General features: G+C 39.5%; 1 protein-coding gene across 2 annotated transcripts in view; it reads right to left on the minus strand.

The window, feature by feature from the left end:
- Positions 1-2,036: 2,036 nt before the first annotated feature.
- Positions 2,037-21,515, minus strand: part of bbs7 (Bardet-Biedl syndrome 7) — a 43,800-nt gene continuing 24,321 nt past the window's right edge. For both annotated transcript variants that reach the window (XM_060851353.1, XM_060851352.1), the window contains 9 exons: positions 20,592-20,784; positions 20,138-20,212; positions 17,543-17,605; positions 11,248-11,387; positions 7,179-7,343; positions 6,009-6,118; positions 5,820-5,923; positions 4,387-4,510; positions 2,037-3,479 (listed from right to left, as the gene is read on the minus strand). In XM_060851353.1, the coding sequence (XP_060707336.1) occupies positions 3,346-3,479; positions 4,387-4,510; positions 5,820-5,923; positions 6,009-6,118; positions 7,179-7,343; positions 11,248-11,387; positions 17,543-17,605; positions 20,138-20,212; positions 20,592-20,784 (1,108 nt within the window). In that variant the 3' untranslated portion in view covers positions 2,037-3,345. The remainder of the gene's footprint in view (positions 3,480-4,386; positions 4,511-5,819; positions 5,924-6,008; positions 6,119-7,178; positions 7,344-11,247; positions 11,388-17,542; positions 17,606-20,137; positions 20,213-20,591; positions 20,785-21,515) is intronic.

The following is a 21,515-nucleotide window of genomic DNA, read 5'->3' on the forward strand; positions in this document are numbered from 1 at the left end:
CATCTCAGAACATGCTCCATGGACACTGCCCACACATGCCCTACATCAACAAACCTGGTCTTTGATACATGCGAGCCTTGAAGAACGCTCATGGAACATCTCAGATCCACCTTATAGGACGTTTCTGCACCTTAGGTTGCACTGATGTAATGCTACAGCAAGTGTGCTCAGGGACAAGCACCCAGCTTATGTACTGGACATTGAGATGCCTTTCATCATGAACATAATGGGACAGTAAACACAAAGTATGTTTCTCAGAGCACATAGGTAGCATATCTGGCACTTGCTTGCACATACAACTGTACATTACTAAGTTTAGCCTTGTTTTAAATACCAAGCCATACATGCTTACATGTCCTTCGCTATACCCCATCTTACAACTCCACGTCACTGCTACTTTCTCCAATGTCCAGCATCTTATTATTCAATGTGGAATCATTACTTAAAGAAAAACTTTTAAATGCTACAAACTGGTCACTTTTATTCAACCAGGCTGCATCTCAGACTCATCACTTGTGTTATTCTGTGTCTACCTGAATGCCTGCCACATCCTGCCTTGAATTGCCTTACCTTTTTGCCCTATGCCGCAATATGAAGTTCATATTACTTCAGCCTTGCCTTGTTGGAATTAAGTTAGTCATAGCTGTCAGCAGGACCCAATCAGGACAAGGCGAACAGCTTTTGCTTTTTTTTCGGAAGGTTGGGGGGAGGGGGGTGGTGTCTCTGGCACAGTAGGTAGAAGGTGGACTCTGATAACAGAAGGCTTGGAAACTGTCAGTCAGCTTCTCGGGGTTGTCAGAGTCCAAATGCTATTCATATAAGCAGCTGAATGTCAGGCAGCCCACCACTGTCTTTAATCTTCCTGTCCCACTAGGGACTGTTTTTCTCCTAGTACAAGAGAGACACAGGTATTACAGGAGAAGTGGTGGATGGCAGAGCTATTATTGTTGGGGAGGTGTGTCTCAGACAAGTGATTAGACAGTGTTGAGGGTATGCAGGGTTATGATTTGAAGGTGCCGGTGTTGGACTGGGGTGTACAAAGTTAAAAATCACAACACCAGGGTTATAATCCAACACGTTTAATTGGAAGCACTAGCTTTTGGAGCGCCACTCCTTCATCAGATGTTTGTCACAACCACCTGATGAAGGAGTGGCGCTCTGAAAGCTAATGCTTCCAATTAAACCTGTTGGACTATAACCTTTTTAACTTTATGCAGGGTTAGTTGGAGGTTGGGTGGGTGACAGAGTGAGGGAAGATGTTGCAGGCAGTTGCGAGAGTGGTAGAGCATGAACCTTGGAATCTGGAACAGGAGGAGAGATAGCGTGTATGAGGTAATGGAGACAAAACGGTGGCGATTACAATGGCAGAGCAGGGAGGACATTGACCTGCTTCCTTCAAATGCCACGACTGTTTTAATCTGAGAGATAACCTTGCACCAGGCAGGCACAGTTTTGTATCACGGCCTCCACTCCTGGTCCTACGGCAAGGGGAAATCCCACTTGCATATCCCCCAAGTGTGCTGGGGTCAAGAGAGATGTTGGGAACTTAGCATAAATTTAAGGGAGGCAATAGCCAAATGGCATTATCACTGGACTGTTAATCCAGAGACCTGGGTAACATTCGGGGGACCTGTTACAATTCACACCACAGCATTTATAGAATTTGATCCATATGACCCACAGCAACTGTTGACTGCCCTTTGGACAATTGGGAGGGCAATAAATGCTGGCCTAGGCAGCAACACACACATCCAATGAATGAATAGGATCTATTCTGGGCCCTGTCCTGCGGGGGCACCAGAGGCAACAGTGCGAGAGCAAGAGGAGAAATCACTGAAGACAATCCTCTGGCTAGATGGACAGATAAGAATTTAACATAGTGCAGCAGCCTCAGCAAGCTGGATAATCATGATGCGGAGATGCTGGTGTTGGACCGGGGTGTTCATAGTCAGAAGTCACCTGATGAAAGAGCAGCACTTTGAAAGCTTGTGATTTTAGAAACGTAGTACCAAAATGATTAATAGCTGCAATTGAAATTTGATGAATATATTCAAATTTAATATTCTTGAGACTTTTAGCACCATATTTACAATCCATTCTATTTACATTATAATCACTACATTAATGACTAACAGTGAAATGAAATAACAAAAGTTGGAACATAGTTCAAACATCTGCTTAAATATAATACTAATGGAGAGGTGTAGTGGATTGTACTTGCAACAAATTTCCTCTTACACATTCAACAGTTACGAAGTTAGTAGCTCTGGAAATTAAACAAAAATTGAGGACAGGAATGAACAATAACATTAAAACCTTTGCAAAAGTTGATGTTACTGTCATAACAATACGTAAATGCAGTTAGAGAATTGGATATTCTTTTGAGAGTTTATACAATATTGACAAGATTATTTTATGCACATGACATTAAGTGTGTATTTTATTTTAACCCAGTATGTCAAAAATTGAGTGCATTTGAGATCCTAGGGGTCAATACATTACCATAAAATAAAATAGGTCAGGTCTTTCCAGGTATTTTATGACAACAGGTACAAGCAATAATGCTATTTAGAAAGATTAGGAAAATCATGCCATGCCCATTATTACCAAAAGAAGACATATATCCTTTAATATATAATTATAAATACAAGTAAAATTATATTTAATAAAGAAATCAGGTGGAAAAACTGCCATCTCATTCCAGGTTTACTGCATTCTCAGTCTATTTTCAAAATGAATGCTTGCCTTTGAATGGCAATTTCCCAAAAGTCCAAGCAAATGTTGTGTGAACCCTGAATCTAAATTCAGGTTTGTGAATCAGTGGAATATATATGTGGGTGTAGAAGGTTGCAAAGGGGCTTTGTGGGCATTCTTCCATTCTGGATAAATGTAAAAGAATGGGATGTTTCCCAGTCGTTTCAAAATTCCAGACAAAACGTTGTTTTAAAATTATCTCTCAACTAGCATTTTAAAAATGTGCAGACTCACATCAGTATTTCCAACACATTACAGCACCTTGTTTATTTTGCAGTATATGGAGGGGTCATATCACAACAGTTCTCCCACTCATGCTAAAAGCGAAGGGACTATTCATGGAAATCTGATGCAATAATATTAAAGCTGTTTTTAACCACATATCCAGGATTTCCAGATTATCTGCTGAAATCAAGATGGCCAATTTAGAGAAATTCATCCCTTAAATAACTTTATAACAGCATGATAATTCTTCTGATCAAGAAGACAATGTCTGTTCCACTACTGCTTCAAATCATAACATTTGATCACTATAAAACCACCCTGGTTAGGAAATTACATTGCTTTTTAAACAGGCTTTGCGTACTTTCTTTAGGCTGAATCAAAGAAAGCCATAAGACTTTTTGGATCATAATTATCTAAAATCTCCAACAAAAGGGGAACCTTTGTTTTCACGTTGGTGCCTTTGAATTTGAACTTATCTATGAAGAGATCAGTTATCATGCCTATTTGAGGAAGGAAAAAAAGGATTAGTTTGAACATAAAGATGCATCTTAGATTTACAACATAGCAAAGACATATGATACTTCCTAATACCAGGTCCGATATGGCCCCTTCCCGAGTTGGACTACTTACATACTGCTCTAGAAAACCCTCCTGGATGCTCCTTACAAATTCTGCTCTAACATGAAGTGAATCCCAGTCAATGTTGGGAAAATTAAAATCTATCACCACTACCCTGTTGCTCCTACATCTTTCTATGATTTCTCTACATAATTGTACCTCTACTTCAAGTTCATTGTTGGGAGGCCTGTAGTACAGCCCCAACATTGTTACCGCAGCCTTCCTATTTCTGAGTTCTGCCCATATTGCCTCACTGCTCGAGTCCTCCATGGTGCCCTCCTTCAGCATAGCCCTTAATGATAAGAGCATTAAGGTGGATTAATGCTCTTATCCACCTATCAAAATTACTTGTTTGATCCTTTCAAACTCAAAAGTATATTTGACGAGGGTCCCTCCTTAGATTCCCAAAACGTCTGTAGGCTTCTGGTACAAGCTCATATGCACTGTAGGTGGCTTTCTTCACCTTCTCATACTCACAGATACCTCCTCTGATAGTGAGGCAATTACCTCACAAGCTCTACCTACCAACTTTGTTTGGATAAACAGAACCCACATGGTCAGTGGCAACTTCATTTGTTTAGCCACTTTCACAAATGAAATGAAAAAGGCTTCTACATTCACCCTATCAGATTTAGACAATGCTTGGATATATTTAAACAGATCCCCACCCGACGTCTGGCAATGATGGGTTTGCTCCTCATCATCATGACCTTGAAATAGACATCTATTAGCATTATTCTATGTAGCCAAACATTCATATTATCCCCGCTTGCTAGTTACAGTACTTGCCATATAATCTTTCCAAATGAGCAGGTTGTTTCTTATACTCTTCCAGCAGATTATCAGCTTCCTCTAAAATGCAACGGTATTCAGGTATTAGGAAATCCACATTCCCTTCATAGAGTTGCAGCTCCTGCAATAAGATGGATCATCCCTCAGACCATATACTTGATCACAACGAGCCTCTACATTCTACTATTGCTGTTAATAACTTGCTTGATATTACATTTCTAATATAGGAAACTGATACAAAATTGCTTTAAAGCATAATCAAATGTATAATCAGATAAAACTCAGCATTGAATAAAAAAGATAATTAAGTGGTCAATGAAGAGCAATAAATTTTAAGGTGGCTATTAAAGGAGGTGATATAGATGGAGTTGCAGCAAACATTAGAAATATTATAAAAGAGATCAGATTCAGGCATATATGGAGCGCAAATACCTTACATCTAGATAAGCATGATTTGCTATGGTAGGGTGAAGGGAGCTCAAGACACACAAGAGATCAAAGTTACAGGAATGCACAATTTACAAAGGTGTTTATAGAAATGAGGAATGCAAAGGTCATAAATCAATGTGAACATTGTTGATAATTTTGTACTTGAGATGCTGGTAGATGGGGAATTAATACAGGTCAGTTAGCGCAGGGGTGATAAGAAAGTGGAATATGCCGAGTGTTAGATTCCAGACAGCAACATTTGAGATGGTGGTCATGTTTTAGGACCCTTCTGCAAAATTCATGAAAACTAATTGCAACCTGCTTCAACCAAGTTTTCCAATTCTGCAGTAAACAAAATATTTGTCCTTTAAAAGGACTGTAAGGAGGAGACTTTTATTGCTCTCCCAAATCCATAGCATTACTATGGTCCAATGCAATAATTGGTTCTTCATATCCTTCCTCCATGTATTGGTGCTTGTGAGAATTATTACTCTCTGCTCTTCATTCACCCAGCAGTGGAAACAATCTTTCAATAGTCAACCACAATACAGTACCCAGACTTCATCCACACCTTCACTGGCTGCTTCTCACAGTACGGTCCCCGTCACATTGTGTCTGTTGCTGCTCTTGCAGGAAATGCAGCTCAGTCTACCTCAACTCAGTAGTCTCTCTCCCTACCTGCTGATTCTCTAAATGTTCTGATCCCCAGTTTCCTTCTCTTCTTTTCAGATTTCTTCCATAACCTAGTCTCAACCATATTCATCTCCATCAAATCCCAAACTGAGTATAATTGGATAGTTCTTTTATGGCATAGGCATAAGGGAGGTGAATGACTTCCTTCAGTGCTGTAAGGTTTTGTGTGTATTATTATGAAGCAGGCCCATTGAAGATTGCTGATAATAACAGAAGGGGCAGCTGTGAGGTTATTGAAGAGGAATGGAAGCCTACAATGCAGCAATACATTTATGAATTGATTTTCTCAGCTCATCTTTGCAACTTACCTTTAAAGCATCAATTAACTGGACTTTCTTGGCCAAAAGCAACTGATGTTCCAATTTGGGATGGATCAATTTTAACGTGTAGTTTATAGATTCCTCATTAACATCTTCAAAAAAAAAGATACACTTCTCAGGAATGACAGATCATAAACAGTGGAATTCTAGGATCTTAAATTTTGGGCTGGTTCTCACCATATGAGATGTTGAGATTAATTTTTCTTTTTGTAGCTTCTTTTGTCAATATATCTTTCAGGATGGAAATAGTCGAGATGTTGTCAGATTTAAACGTTCCTTCACCTTTTCTAAAAGCATATGCAAATAATTAAGTAATCCTCAAAAACAAGTTTATTGGAAAGAAACAAGATTAACTCCGCGAACATTGTTACTGTTCTGCAACAAGGTGATTCTGACTTAATAAGTATATAGACAATTTCTTCTACAGCTACTCATGGACCATGTTTTAATAGATAGGATGTATGAAAATAATCAAGTCCCAATGATGCTGATGACCAAAAAGGAATGCAAATTAATTAATTTGTTATACACAATATTGTTTCCATTAACTGGACAGATTTTAAATGGTCATGACAGCAGGAACAGAAACCTGCATTTTTTTTGCCACCAGTTGGCACGGGGACACATTCCTGCCACAAGCAAATCTGGAACATGTCCAATTGAGGACCTGAAGTTTAATGTTGGGGGAACCAATGAGCTAGGGCAATGAAAGCGTTGTGGAAGTGTTTGTTTGGTTCTTTTCTTGGAATTTCATGTCTCAAGGCTCTGCACGAGAATATAATCAGATACATATTAACATTGATCTAAAGGCAATGACATAAGGGCTGCTGAACAAAAGCTTTGAAAAGGTAGATTTTAAGGACCATCTTAAAAGGTGAAAACAGAAGGAGGAAATTTCAGTTTTAATTTCATGTAGAATATCTAGTACAATTTTAAAAGTTTACTTGCTAATGATTAGTTTCTAAGAGCTAAGTGAAGTGAAACCACAGCATTTGCACTGATCCAGAGTGTTTTTAATCTATATTATTGTGAAAGCAATAGCATAACTCAGGAGTGCATTGAAGCCCTGAGTATGAGACCTCTGAAAAACTTGTTTGTATTCTAATTCTAGCCTTTAAACAAAAAGCTTATTTTGTTTAGGTTCTTTTCAATATTATAATATGCTGAACAGTTAGGTTATACAATAGACAATTCATTTCTGACCAAGCTGCATTTGAACAGTTTAATAAATCGTAATGAAAAATTAAGTTGCATAATAGCTAATAAAAGGATGGCTCATTTAAAATATTCAACATTTAGATTACTAAACAAAAAAATGATATCCAGTCAGTGGGTCATTTCTCTTACTTGTAGGAGCATTCCAACTGTGTATCCAGAAATGTGTTCTGAAAGTAAAATGTGACGTTATCACCGACCGGAACTTTATCTGGTACTTCAGGCAGACAGAAGACAACCCAGGAATGAATTTCTGCAAAGCTGAACTGTCCTGTGAGTATCAGTGTATTCACAGGCCTGAGGTACAGAGAACAGACAGATAAAAAAGGGCAAAATAATGACGGAAAGTTACAATGGCTTTATCTCTTTAAATTTCTGGCCAGTTTCTCCTTTCTTTTGAGGGAGGCAAGCATGCAGTTTGTGAAATGTTCTTTTAAAATATACTGCAAACTACAACACAGTATTGAGGAAAGTCATTAACCTGAAATGTTAATTGTCTCTCTCTTGCTCTAGTTAAGTCCTTTTAGACATTGCCTGCCATTTCTCTTACCGAAAATGTAGTCCTTAATTAATCACCATATTCAGTTATTGCATAAATCCTATTCCCTATCCAATGTTTCAACATCCAAACCCAAAGCTACCAAGACCAACTGCTACATTCAAACCAAAGCTTCAGATCAGACAGCAGCAAGTTGTGTTATTTTCCCATTTTATCCAACAGATATTGCAGACAATGCATTCCATACCAGCACTTCGAATAGGTCTTCCTATCCTGCTTCGCTCATGACCCCAATCCCATGGTAATGTGGTCCTCCACTGAAGTAGGTAAAAACAATGACTGCAGATGCTGGAAACCAGATTCTGGATTAGTGGTGCTGGAAGAGCACAGCAGTTCAGGCAGCATCTGAGGAGCAGTAAAATCAACGTTTCGGGCAAAAGCCCTTCATCAGGAATACAGGCAGAGAGCCTGAAGGGTGGAGAGATAAGTGAGAGGAGGGTGGGGGTGGGGAGAAAGTAGCATAGAGTACAATAGGTGAGTGGGGGAGGGGATGAAGGTGATAGGTCCGGGGCGGGGAGAGGGTGGAGTGGATAGGTGGAAAAGAAGATAGGCAGGTAGGACAAGTCATGGGGACAGTGCGGAGCTGGAAGTTTGGAACTGCAGTGAGGTGGGGGAAAGGGGAAAATGAGGAAACTGTTGAAGTTCACATTGATGCCCTGGGGTTGAAGTGGTTCCGAGGCGGAAGATGAGGCGTTCTTCCTCCAGGCGTCTGGTGGTGAGGGAGCAGCGGTGAAGGAGGCCCAGGACCTCCATGTCCTCAGCAGAGTGGGAGGGAGAGTTGAAATGTTGGGCCACAAGGCAGTGTGGTTGATTGGTGCGGGTTTCCAGGAGATGTTCCCTAAAGCACTCTGCGAGGAGGCGTCCAGTCTCCCCAATGTAGAGGAGACCGCATCGGGAGCAACGGATACAATAAATGATATTGGTGGATGTGCAGGTAAAACGTTGATGGATGTGGAAGGCTCCTTTAGGGCCTTGGATGGAGGTGAGGGAGGAAGTGTGGGCGCAGGTTTTGCAATTCCTACAGTAGCAGGGGAAGGTGCCAGGATGGGAGGGTGGGTTGAAGGGGGGCATGGACCTGACCAGGTAGTCACGGAGGGAACGGTCGTTGTGGTAGACGGAAAGGGGTGGGGAGGGAAATATATCCCTGGTGGTGGGGTCAGTTTGGAGGTGGCGGAAATGTTGGTGGATGATTTGGTTTATGCGAAGGTTGGTAGGCTGGAAGGTGAGTACCAGGGGCGTTCTGTCCTTGTTACGGTTGGAGGTGCGGGATGTGGACGAGATGCGTTGGAGGGCATCTTTAACCACATGGGAAGGGAAATTGCGGTCTCTAAAGGAAGCCATCTGGTGTGTTCTGTGGTGGAACTGGTCCTCCTGGAAGCAGATACGGCGGAGGAATTGGGAATACGGGATGGCATTTTTGCAGGAGGTGGGATGGGAAGAGGTGTAATCCAGGTAGTTGTGGGAGTTGGTGGGTTTGTAAAAAATGTCAAGTCAGTCGTCATTAATGGAGATGGAGAGGTCTAGGAAGGGGAGGGAGGTGTCAGAGATGGTCCAGGTAAATTTAAGGTCAGGGTGGAATGTGTTGGTGAAGTTGATGAATTGCTCAACCTCCTCGCGAGAGCACAAGGTGGCACCAATGCAGTCATCAATGTAGCAGAGGAAGAGGTGGGGAGTGGTGCCGGTGTAATTACAGAAGATCGACTGTTCTATGTAGCCAACAAAGAGACAGGCATAGTTGGGGCACATACGGGTGCCCATGGCTACCCCTTTGGTCTGGAGGAAGTGGGAGGATTCGAAGGAGAAATTGTTAAGGGTGAGGACCGGTTCGGCCAAACGAATGAGTATCGGTGGAAGGGTACTGTTGGGACGTTGGGAGAGGAAGAAATGGAGGGCTTGGAGGCCCTGGTCATGGCGGATGGAGGTGTAGAGGGATTGGATATCCGTGGTGAAGATGAGGCGTTGGGAGCCGGGGAAATGGAAGTCTTGGAGGAGGTGGAGGGTGTGGGTGGTGTCTCTAACGTATGTGGGGAGTTCCTGGACTAGGGGGGATAGGACAGTGTCAAGATAGGTAGAAATGAGTTCAGTGGGGCAGGACCATGCTGAGACAATGGGTCGGCCAGGGTGGTCAGGCTTGTGGATCTTGGGAAGGAGGTAGAACCAGGTAGTACGGGGTCCCCGGACTATGAGGTTCGAAGCTGTGGGTAGAAGATCTCCTGTGTGGTGCTGCAAAAGCATAGCAGATCAGGCAGCATCCAAGGAGCAGGAAAATCAACATTTCGGGCAAAAGCCCTTCATCAGGAATCCTGATTTTGCCCGAAATGTCGATTTTCCTGCTCCTTGGATGCTGCCTGATCTGCTGTGTTTCTCCAGCTCCACACTCTTGACTCTAGTCTCCAGCATTTTAGTCCTCACTTTTGCCTATACAAGGCTAAAGCAAACTGCGGGAAAACGGGATTAGAACTGTTGGCTTTTGTAAAAATCAACGTGGGCACAATGGGTTGAATGGCCTTTTTTTGTGACTCCATGATTCTAAATGCTCTGGGGACACTGGCTCAAATCAGAGTAGGGGGTGGAATGTAAATTCAATTAATAAATCTGGAACATAATGTTAATCTCAGTTTCATGGCAAAATTACTCTCAAGGTCTTAAAAATTCATTTGGTGTAATAACACACTTTCAGGAAGGAAATCTACCATCATTACCCAGTCTGGTTTATACCTGACTCTAGATTTACAGCTAACTGGCTTAACTTTTAACTCCCTCTGAAATGGCCCAGCAAGCCATTCAGTTTAAGGGCACTTTTAGAAATTAACAAGAAATGTTGGTCAATGACATCACATCCAATGAAAGAATAAATCGTTATAATATCATTGCTCATCCATATACTAACTCCACTTATCCACCTTGCTTCATAATTCTCAATATCCTTGCCAAACAAAATCCATTAAATTTTATCTTTTGAAATGTTATATTCATCTAGCCTTAAGATCGTTTGAAGGTGAAGGTGAGGTGCAGATAAAGATTTACAGATTTATACTGTACACAAACAGGAACCTGGAAGAACACAGCAAGCCTGGCAGCATCAGGAGGTGGAGAAGTCAATGTTTCGGGTATTAACCTTTCTTCAGGACTGGTTTACATTAACTTGTGAAGAAGTACTTCTGACATCATCTCTGAACAGTTTAAATGCCTCTGCTTTCTGCACCTCTTCACTAGAAGAAACAGTTTATCTAACTTATGATTCATTTAGTCATGTTAAACACATCAAATAGATCACCCTCGATCTTCTATATTTAAGGGAATATAACCCAAGTCTATGCAATTTACAAAGGCCAATATATCCTTGAGGCATACTGCCTGTTACATTAAAATACATTACATTAAAATACTGTATCTCCAAGTACACTTGAAACCCAATTTCAACTATTATTTCAAAAACTTAATCAGAATCCATATTATGATGTTGACTCAGAGATAATTTATCTACCATAAAAGCTGAGATGTTGCTCACGCTCAAGTTGTTCTGGATGAATTGCTAACTTATTTTCTCTTGATAGATGCTGTCAGACCAGCTGAGTTTCTCCAGCACTTATTTTTATTTCAGATTTCCAGCACCCACAGCATTTGCTTTCATTAACCAACCTGTTATGATCAATAGCATGTGTCCTCTGATGAAGTGAGAGTGGTTTGATCTGATACTGACGGACCTGGCAGGTTTTAGGTTGGAGACGTGGGGTAATATAGGCTTGTAGTGTTCCATGTTGTCCTTCAATGGAACGAATCTATAGAAAGAACAGAAAATTAACACTCTGGAAAGGCACACAATGTCTTTAAAACCAAAGCTAAAACTCCTACTACATGGTGAACCTTACTACAGATTGATGCTAAAGTCTCCAATAATTTTTAAGAATGTGGAGAAGAAACAAAATCTAATTGTGTAACCTTCAGTAGAAATGTGTTTCCAAGTGTCTCATCTTAAATAATTCAGTGGTACTTTTAGAAGAATAAATATTCTGGTATAAAATTATACTTTCTCAATTTCCTTTCACTTAATCAAAATCTGAAATTGGTTACCTGAACCTTACACATGGAACAAATCTAATTCAATATTCCAAGAAAGACTGCCTTCCATTTAGAGTCTTTCATTCCTATTAAAGGAGATTAAGGCTTGTGCAAGAAGGAAGCCTTGCTTTATAAAGTACCTTTCACCATTTCAGAATGTTTTAAAGCACTTTATAAGCAATGATGTACTTTTAAATGTTTAAGCAGAAGCCAATTAGCAGAAACAGCAATTCCACAAAGACCAAATAACATTATAACAATGCTGTTAAAACAAATACTTTGATAGAAAAACAAAATGACAGCTGCAATCTTTGAGAAGTGTCTTAGTATCATTTGTGTCCACGAGACAAAAATAATTAATTTCTCATCTGAAACTAAGTACTTACTCAAAACTGGCATAAATGTGAACATTAAAGTCTGAAAATCTACAAACAAACAGTTTGTAGATATATTGGCCTTTGTAGGTTGCAAAGGTACAGATCCAACCTAGACATTCTTACAACCAGTATTTTTAAAGTTTTCAAAGTTTGTGAGAAGATTTGTAGCTCGGGTGCTCGTTGTTGTGGTTCTGTTCGCTGAGCTGGGAATTTGTGTTGCAGACGTTTCGTCCCCTGTCTAGGCGACATCCTGTGCTTGGGAGTCTCCTGTGAAGCGCTTCTGTGATCTTTCCTCTGGCATTTATAGTGGATTGAATCAGACAACAACTCACTAGAATGAAGGACCCGATACCCAGCTTGAGCAAAACTAATGTGTACAAAATCCCATGCAAGGACTGCACAAAACTTTACATAGGACAAACAGGAAGACAGCCAACGATCCGCATCCATGAACACCAACTAGCCATGAAACGACACGACCAGCTATCCTTAGTAGCCACACACGCAGATGACAAGCAACATGAACTTGACTGGGACAACACTACTATTATAGGACAAGCCAAACAGAGAACAGCCAGGGAATTCCTAGAGGCATGGTACTCATCCCACAGATTCTATCAATAAGCACATCGACCTGGACCCAATATATCGACCACTGCAACAGACAGCTGGAACTGACAACCGGAAGCGGCAGAGACAAACCACTATAAATGCCGGAGGAAAGATCACAGAAGTGCTTCACAGGAGGCTCCCAAGCACTGAGGATGTCGCCTAGACAGGGGACGAAACGTCTGCAACACAAATTCCCAGCTCGGCGAACAGAACCACAACAATATTTTTAAAGTTTGTTGTGACAAGCTAGAAAGGGAATATAGATAGAAACTTTGGGAAGAGCCACTGGATGGATTGAATTTGATTGCAACCAACTTCAAAGACCTTTTTGTCCATATTCCTTAATACCTTTGTAATTATAAATCTGAGATCTATTAACCAGCAAAAATTTACAACTGTGGAACACAGTTTCAAATTTGTAATGCCCACGTAGTGATCAGTGGTTAGCACTGCTGTCTCACAGCAACAGGGACTTGGGTTTGATTCTAGCCTTGGGTGACTGTGTGAAGTTTATACATTCTCCCTGTGTCTGCATGGGTTTCCTCTTGGTGCTCCGGTTTTCTCCCAGTGTCCAAAGATGTGCAGGTTAGGTGGACTGGCCTTGCTAAATTTCCCCATGGTGTCCAAAGATGTGCAGGTTAGGTGTGTTAGCCATGATAAATGCAGGATTATGGGGTTAGGGTGGGAGGGTGATGCATCTGGATGGGATGCTCCTTGGAGGTTCAGTGCAGATTTGATGGATCAAATGCCCTCTTTCTGTACTGTAGGGATTCTAAGAACAGAACTGTCCCAATTTCAAGCTTCTAAGTTCTAACTCTACTTTTTAGATAATTTCCACCAATTCTCCTTTCCCCAAACCACCATGTCCCAGTCCTAAACTTCTCAGCCAACAGGAAAAAAATCCTATCTGTCCCCTGAATGTCTTATAAACTTCAATAAGATCTTCTGAATTTCAGGGAATCAACCTTAGATTGTATAATATCCCCCATGAAAGTAACCCTTCTGGATCTAGACATAAAACTAAAAAATCCACACTGCATTTTGCAATGCTAATACATTCCTGAGGGTACTGTAACCAGTATTAATCTCAGTTCCCCAAATTGGTCATCCAGGATTCTGAATAGCTGAAGCATGACTTCTACTCCCTTGTAGGTTTGATTTCTCCAGAGAAAGACCAGTAGTCAAATCACCTTTTGATAACTTCCTGTGTTTGTTCATGATAGTTATTGATCTATTAACGAATCCCCAAGTCCCTTGTGATCTCTACTATTTCTAGAAAAGTATCTATCCATCCTTTTTAGTGGATGACCTCATAACTGTCTTCAATGAAACTCATTTACCACAGTTCATTTAATCTATAAGTATCTGTAAGTTTATGTTTCTATCTTCACTGCTTATACCACCACCTATATTTTAAGCCATTGTCAAATTTAGTTCAGCTATCAACACAAATCATATCTGACACATCATGGATCCTAGCAGAAAGTGAGGATTGCAGATGCTGGAGATCAGAGTCGAGAGTGTGGTGCTGGAAAAGCACAGGAGGTCAGGCAGCATCTGAGGAGCAGGAGAGTGACGTTTCAGGCATAAACCCTTCATCAGGATCACATCATGAATCCTGCCAATTAGAGTGTATGTCCACTGTCTCCTGCTGCGTAATCTCCTCACTGGGACAATACTTTGCCTTCAATTCCATGAGCTTCACCTGTAGCTAACAGGCTGTTAGATGGGACTTTATTAAATGTCTTTTGGATATCCACATAAATAACATCTAAAGACATTCTCTTACCCACTACCTGAGTTCACTGCATCAAAAGCTCAACAAAGTATAATCTTACAGGTATTTCTGATCAGGTGAAAATTTTTCAAGATGCTCAGTCAACCTCCATTGTGCTTAGAATCTAATAATTTCCCAATAAGAACAAATTAGACTAACTGGGCAAAAAAATTGATTGTTTCCTCCTCTCATTCTTGAGAAATCGTAGAATAGTGTACTTAATCTTCCAATCTTAAAAGGAGGGATACCAAACCTAGAGAATCTAAAGTATTATATTTGGGTCCTATGCAGTGTGATTTCCCCCTAATTACATTAAAATTTGGAAACGGAAATTCAATCCAGGTGATTGGTCATTATTTGTGCCTTTTTTTATTGTTGTCTTTATGTTTACTTTGGCGAATTCCTGTTCTCAATTCTGTATTAGTTTCCTTGGCTTGTCTGAAAAGTACTGCCCCAACTGTTAATACTGATGGAAAAAGTCAACAATTTCATAATCTCCTTGATTTCAATGTCAATAGCGCCAGTTTCAATGGATCCTCATTGTTCCGGAGCTCTTTTTATATGAATTGTCCAGTTGTTTGTGTGATTCAAACACTCTTTCAAGTTTATTTTCATATTTCCTTTTTGTAGTTCTTACCACATAGATTGGTGCTATGCCACATGAAATTATTTTTAAACACAAATCTGTCGATCACTGTTGTTTGACCCATTAACAGATTTCTCACTCCTGGCTTAATTAGTTAACTAGACAGTTATATAATTTGACTCAGTAATATAACTGTATTTTTGATACCAAAAAGCATGCTTAAGCCTTATAAGTGCACGTTTAGGGCATTAGTTGCATTGGGAATGAACCTTTTTTTAAGCTCAGAATCACATGTTATGCTTGCTTTAAGTCATTGCATGGGATCAAGTCATCTGGGCCATATTGCCAAATATGTAGGAGTACAAAAAGGAAATATCTACTTCTTAGTTTCAAATTTCCTTCTACAGAGCTCATCACCACCTTCTCAAAAGACAATTTGGGATAGGAAATCTGTGCTGGCGTGGTCAGTGACACTCAAATTCCATGGATAAGTAAAAATTGCATTAAGCACCATGACAATGGGCAAAAACATTAAAGACTTATTGTTGAAGACTACATGAGCCATTATTGGGGGAATAATACTGTGCCACTCTGATCAAATTTCCAAATTGCTGATGGCGCAAAGTAGGAAAGTAAAATGTCAAGAATGCACAGAGTCTGGTAAGGTATTTAAACCAGCTACACGAGTGGAAAAACAAACTGACAGAAGGAGGATTATATGGGAAAATGTTTACTTATCCATTTGACAGAAAGAATAAAAACAAGAAACACTCCAGAACTCTACAGCATAGAGGGATCTGGGTGTCCTGGTGCACAAATCACAAAACAATAGTAATCAGATACATCATATCATCAGAAATGCAATGGAATGTTGCCATTTATTGCAAGGGGGGGAAATGAGAATAAAAGTAGGGAACTATTGTTACAGCTATACAGGGCTTCCGTAAGATCACACCTGGAGAATGGTGTACAGTTTTGGTCTCTTAATTAAGAAACTCAGTCAGAGAGGGTTTACTCAACAGGGCCTACAGCTATTTGACAGAATGGATGCTGAGAGGATGTGTCCTCTTCTCTGGTCTCGATAAGCAGGGGCCTTGATTTCAAAATTGGAGAACCCTGAATTTTTAAAGCCAAAGTTGGGGATTATTTTTGTTTTTTTTTGAGGTGGGGCAGTCGGATCTATAGAATTCTCATCCCCAGAGAGCAGCAGGGGCAGAATTTATTCAAGGCAGAGTTAGATAGACTTTTTTTGATTGATGGTAGTTAAGTATTATTGGGAGGTGGGCATGGGAAGCGGTATAAATGGAGTTGAGGCCACAATTAAGCATGATAGCATAGTGGCCTTGGTTCGCTGGATGGTGTACCCTACCAATAAAAATTATTGTATTTTTTTTAAGATTAGATTCCCTACAGTGCGGAAACAGGCCCTTCAGCCCAACCAATCCACAACTACCCTCCGAAGAATAACCCACCCAGATCTCTGGCTGATGCACCTAGCACTATGGGCAATTTCGCATGGCCAATTCACCGAACCTGCACGTCTTTGGATTGTGGGAGGAAACCAGAGTGCCCAGAGGAAACCCACGCAGACACGGGGAGAATGTGCAAACTCCACACAGACAGTCCGAGGCTGGAATTGAAACTGGGACCCTGGTGCTGTGAGGCAGCAATGCTAACCACTGAGCCATCATGCTGCCCCTTCTTACTTTCCAAATTTTATAACCTATTTAGGATGTGTACCTTTTACTGCCACTGTGAGAGACTATTCCTCTGGAGGATTCACCAAAACAACTTATATCAATATTAAACCTGAATGTAATAATTTCCCATGGTGTTGCAGAGCAGCAAAGCAAAGTACAACATGAAGCCACAAAGCCATATTACAGCAATAACCACACGCATGGTCAGAGGTATATTTCAAAGGAAGCTCAAAGTTAGAAAGCATTGCAAAGAGGTGGAGAGGTATGCCAAGAATATTCCAGAGCTTGAGTTCGAGGCAATTGAAGGCACAGTTGCCAATCGTAGAGCAAATAAAGAGATCAGAATTAGAGAAGCACAGCTATCTCAGAGGGTTGTGGGCTGGAGAAGCTTTGATAACATAAATAAGATTTTTTAAATTATGTGACTTGACCAGGAGTCAGCAAGCGCAGGTATGAGCAGGAAAAGGGGCCTGCTGGAGTCAGATTGCAGAGCTCTGAATGACATCAATTAACTAAACAAGTAAAAGGAATTATTGCAAGCACTATAGCAGAAGCCAGCAATCAATCAATAATTTGGAAATTATTTAGAAAACACTTCAATAAAGTGGAAAATGCTGGATGATATACAAAGATCATATCTGTCAGGCTTATGGAATAAGAATGAAAGAGTCAAACAGATTAGCAAAATAAATTCAGGTGGCCAGGGACAATGTGGTGTTTCATGAGTATAGCATTATTGATGCTAGAAGTAGGAACAAAATCAAAATGCAGGAAATATACAGCAGTTTTGTCAACAAGAATTGTATTTACCCATTTATAGTACCTTTAGTTCCAACCTAGTAGTATTTGCTTGGCATCGATAAGTAGCCAGAAGAAAGTTACCATTCTATTAAGAAAAAACAGAATAAGAACTTATGAAGGTTACAGAAATACACATATAAAAAAAGACAATTGTGCCATGTAAATAGCACAGCTATACTTTAAACAACTGGAAGTCAACTTCCAGGATCGGTCAATACACATAATAAAGAAATTGTGGAAAATGGGAATGTTACAATAACTGAATGCTGATGCACAAAGACTCACTGCTAAGGAATGGAAGGCTCAGTAATTTATACATTACAAAGTTTGAGTGACATACAAGCGGACGCTGCAACTCCTCTTTGTAGTTAAGATGGCTGCTCTGCCTCAGAATTCTTTCAAATTTTCTGGCTGCTGAATAAAGGGCACCTGCCTGATATCTGGGAGTGGATGGCAACTGACATCATTTAGAAATAAACAGTCTAATATTCAACATGTTTTCATATATATATTTTCAAATATAAAGGAATGAACAATAATGCTTGAACAAATATTTGTGGTCTTCAAACACAAATTCTTCATCGAATTAACTTCAATAATCTTTCAGACGTCATATTAAGGAAATGACTCTGGTGAGTGTTTCTTACCTCAGAATTTTATAGCATAAGCAGAAGCTATTCGATCTATTTTTTTCTGGATGTTAACTCCATACTACAATCAACTAAACTGTTCTTACTTCCCCACTCTTTACCCACAGACCAGCAAGTTACTTCTGTTTCAAATGTCATTTTCCACCTGAGAAGACATCGTGCTTTCTGCCTCAAGACCTTCTGCTGCAGCAGCTCACATCTCAACAACCATCCATGAAAAGTAATGTCTAGAAACCTTTATTCTCACTCTCAGATACTCAAATGGCTCTTGGTACTTACGTATCATCTAGAATAACAGTCTTTTTTCAGAGATATGTTGAGGTCTTTTACAGAAGTTTACAAGAAATACTACAAGAATCTGAAGTTTTATCTTCATAACCATACATTCCTCCCGTGGTAAATCTATATTCATATTTGTCACTTTGTGAAAACTGTTGCAAAATATTTAGTTAACAGGGCTGAAAGTTTAGGTCCTTTCTGAAACAACAGTGGCAGTAATGTTAAAAATTAGTCTAGGAACTAAATTCACTGGATTAATTTTTTTTAAAACCAGCAATTAAGACAGCAGTACAACTGAGGGACGAAGACATGACATTTCTTCATCTTGAATCCAAAAGAACATGAGACAAGCACACTGAAAGAATTATGCATATTCAGATAATGCCCAAGTCTGGGTTGTGATCCAGAAACATTGCCAGGATTAAAAGTAATTTTCTGATTCCTCATACATACTGGGAGCCAATACTGTCACCATATCTTTATATTGCATAAGATCTCCTCCTTAAATCCAGAGCAGTCCTGCCCACTCTAACTATTCTAATACGTGCCTTTAAAAACTTTTACTATTTCCTCCTCTATAATGCATTGGTCTTTATTTCCTACCCTTCCAAACTCCCCTTTTACCTACTTAATAACCTTTGTATATTCCTTAAGTTTTTCTCACTATTGTTAACCCTAATTTGATCAAAAGCTTCCCAGTAACCAGTTGTATGGATCGCTCCATTTACCCGATGAACGTTTAGATGCATCCTTTTTATCTTTTTCCATTGAATCCATTAGTGGATCTCGAAGGTCCACCAGCATTCATCACAAGCAGGCTCGACAGACACCTATCCTACCAGATGGTCTTATGATGAATGCCTGACTGAACACCAAGACTCACTCCAAACTGCAGAACGTTTGCATGGCTGCAAAGGGGACAGCTAGCTTTGTTTAACTGACAGTTTTATGAGCTTGTAATATACTTCTCTTTCTTTGAAGTGTTTTTCCAAAAACGTGCTTTGAAAATCTGATTGAAATGCTCATTTTTAAAAAAAATTAGCACTGTTACTTCATAAATAAAGTGTTCTATACAAAACAGTGAGGGGCATGGGAGTTTGACAGAACTTAGAGGTGGGTGAGGGTTAAGATCTGGAAGACTTCACAACCATATTTCAATAATGTACGCAGGACTTCCAAGCTGGTTGCCTGAGCATCTGCCACCTCAAAACTAGCCTTGGGAACCTACAGCCTGACTCCAACCTATAATCAACTCAGAAAGAATAAACTTCCAGGTAAATGAGCTAATTTTCTAAAATTAGGTATGTGATATTAGCGATTGTTCTGATGGATGATGAAACTTCAGTTCAAAATGTCACTTAACAGAGATAAACATCATCCTCTGCAATAGCAACATCATTCTCGAATGCAGAGTGTGATCAGTCAACAAGTTACAATAAAATGTTACTAGCTACATATTGCTATGCATTGAGCTGAATTCAAAGCGGGATCAGAATTTGGATTTGTGACCAATGTGTAAAAATTACCACTTGGATAAAGTCTCATTTTTCAGAGTGAAATATGTGTCTGGTCATAAGAACCCAATGTCTGCATTTACAGCAAATAAGAAAACAAACTGTAAGTGTTTGAATTTATTAATTTTTTTTAAGAATGAAGTAACTTGGCAATAACTTATATTTACGTCTTACCTCTGCATCACATCGACTGAAGCTAACCACTGCTGAATTTTTGTCCACATCCAATAGATCTATTGGGACATCACTCTGTGCACAGACATAAGCAAGGAGGTCAAAATTATCAAGCTCAGTGCCTAAACATCAAAATCAAATTTTACTGCTGAAAGAGAAGTTGAGGCTTTTTAATGTTGAACTTATTGAGACAGAACTGTAAGAATGCTAAATCTACATGAGAATAGGGTACTGATTGTGGAGGTATTGCCACAAAGAATGCATCAAAAGAATAATTATTCCCCAAAGCTTTTGCTTCAACTCAAACCACACTTATTGACGATGGTTGAGTCATTGCCATTGGAAATGCACCGAACAATGGAATAAGCACAAGCATAAATAAATAAAGCAAAATGTCTCAGATTTTTATCTATAACAGGGTAACAATCTTAAACATTTATACAGTTTCTTTTACCTGTAGTAGCACATTGTCAATAGCTGTCTGCACCTCCATGGTGAGACAGTAGCTTGCATCATCACGATTCAGAGTAAACTTGTCATTTACACTAAATATAGGCACTGCTGAAACTGCACCACTCGATTGTGCTGACTGCTGGTATTTCTCACGCTCTTGAAGTACCTTCATTTGTAACTGCTCCAATTCTACCCTAATGGAGAAATAGGTGCTATATGATCAGCTGTATACAACACCTCAAAGAAGTGGGTAAGGAATAATTAATACTTTTACTGAAAGTTACAACAAATTCTGTCACCTATCAGAGTTACAAATGTCCTAGTTTACTAGCTTCCATCTATCTCTAAAAGTTAGTCATAGTTGAGTAAACATTGGCATAAAAATCAAACAAATGCCAGCTTGAGATGTGAAATCATCCTCAACAAAATAGTTGAGAAGAAAGAATAAATGTTACTAGACAGAGAATCATTTAAAGTTTGAAGTAACCCTAACCTGTTTGATGAATAACCAAAAGAACTTAAAAAGTTTATTCGGTGATTTAGAATACCAAAATGATAAAATAAAGTCAGAAAATTCCCATTGAACGTTAAGACAAGTACACAAATAAAAATCCTAATTTTTCATCTTTCCTAAAAGCTGTAAAAGGTTTCTAAAGAACTTGTGAATCAATTCATGGGCATATTAATAAAAGAGGGCAGCTGTCCTACTGGAACATTCTAAACAATTCAGTGACACCAATGTTTGTTGTCTATATACTGCAATAAATAGGCATTTGAAAGTGGAAATAAACAAAGACAGACCACAACAGAGCTATCAATTTAAAATAATTATAAACCAAGTGAAATTAGTTAACAAAATTCATGTTAAGTTTTTTTTTTGAAAATATAATGCCTGAGACACTAAATTCAATGTGGCAAAGACAAT

The sequence above is a fragment of the Hemiscyllium ocellatum genome, chromosome 36 (assembly GCF_020745735.1).
Source record: "Hemiscyllium ocellatum isolate sHemOce1 chromosome 36, sHemOce1.pat.X.cur, whole genome shotgun sequence".
NCBI lineage: Eukaryota > Metazoa > Chordata > Chondrichthyes > Orectolobiformes > Hemiscylliidae > Hemiscyllium > Hemiscyllium ocellatum.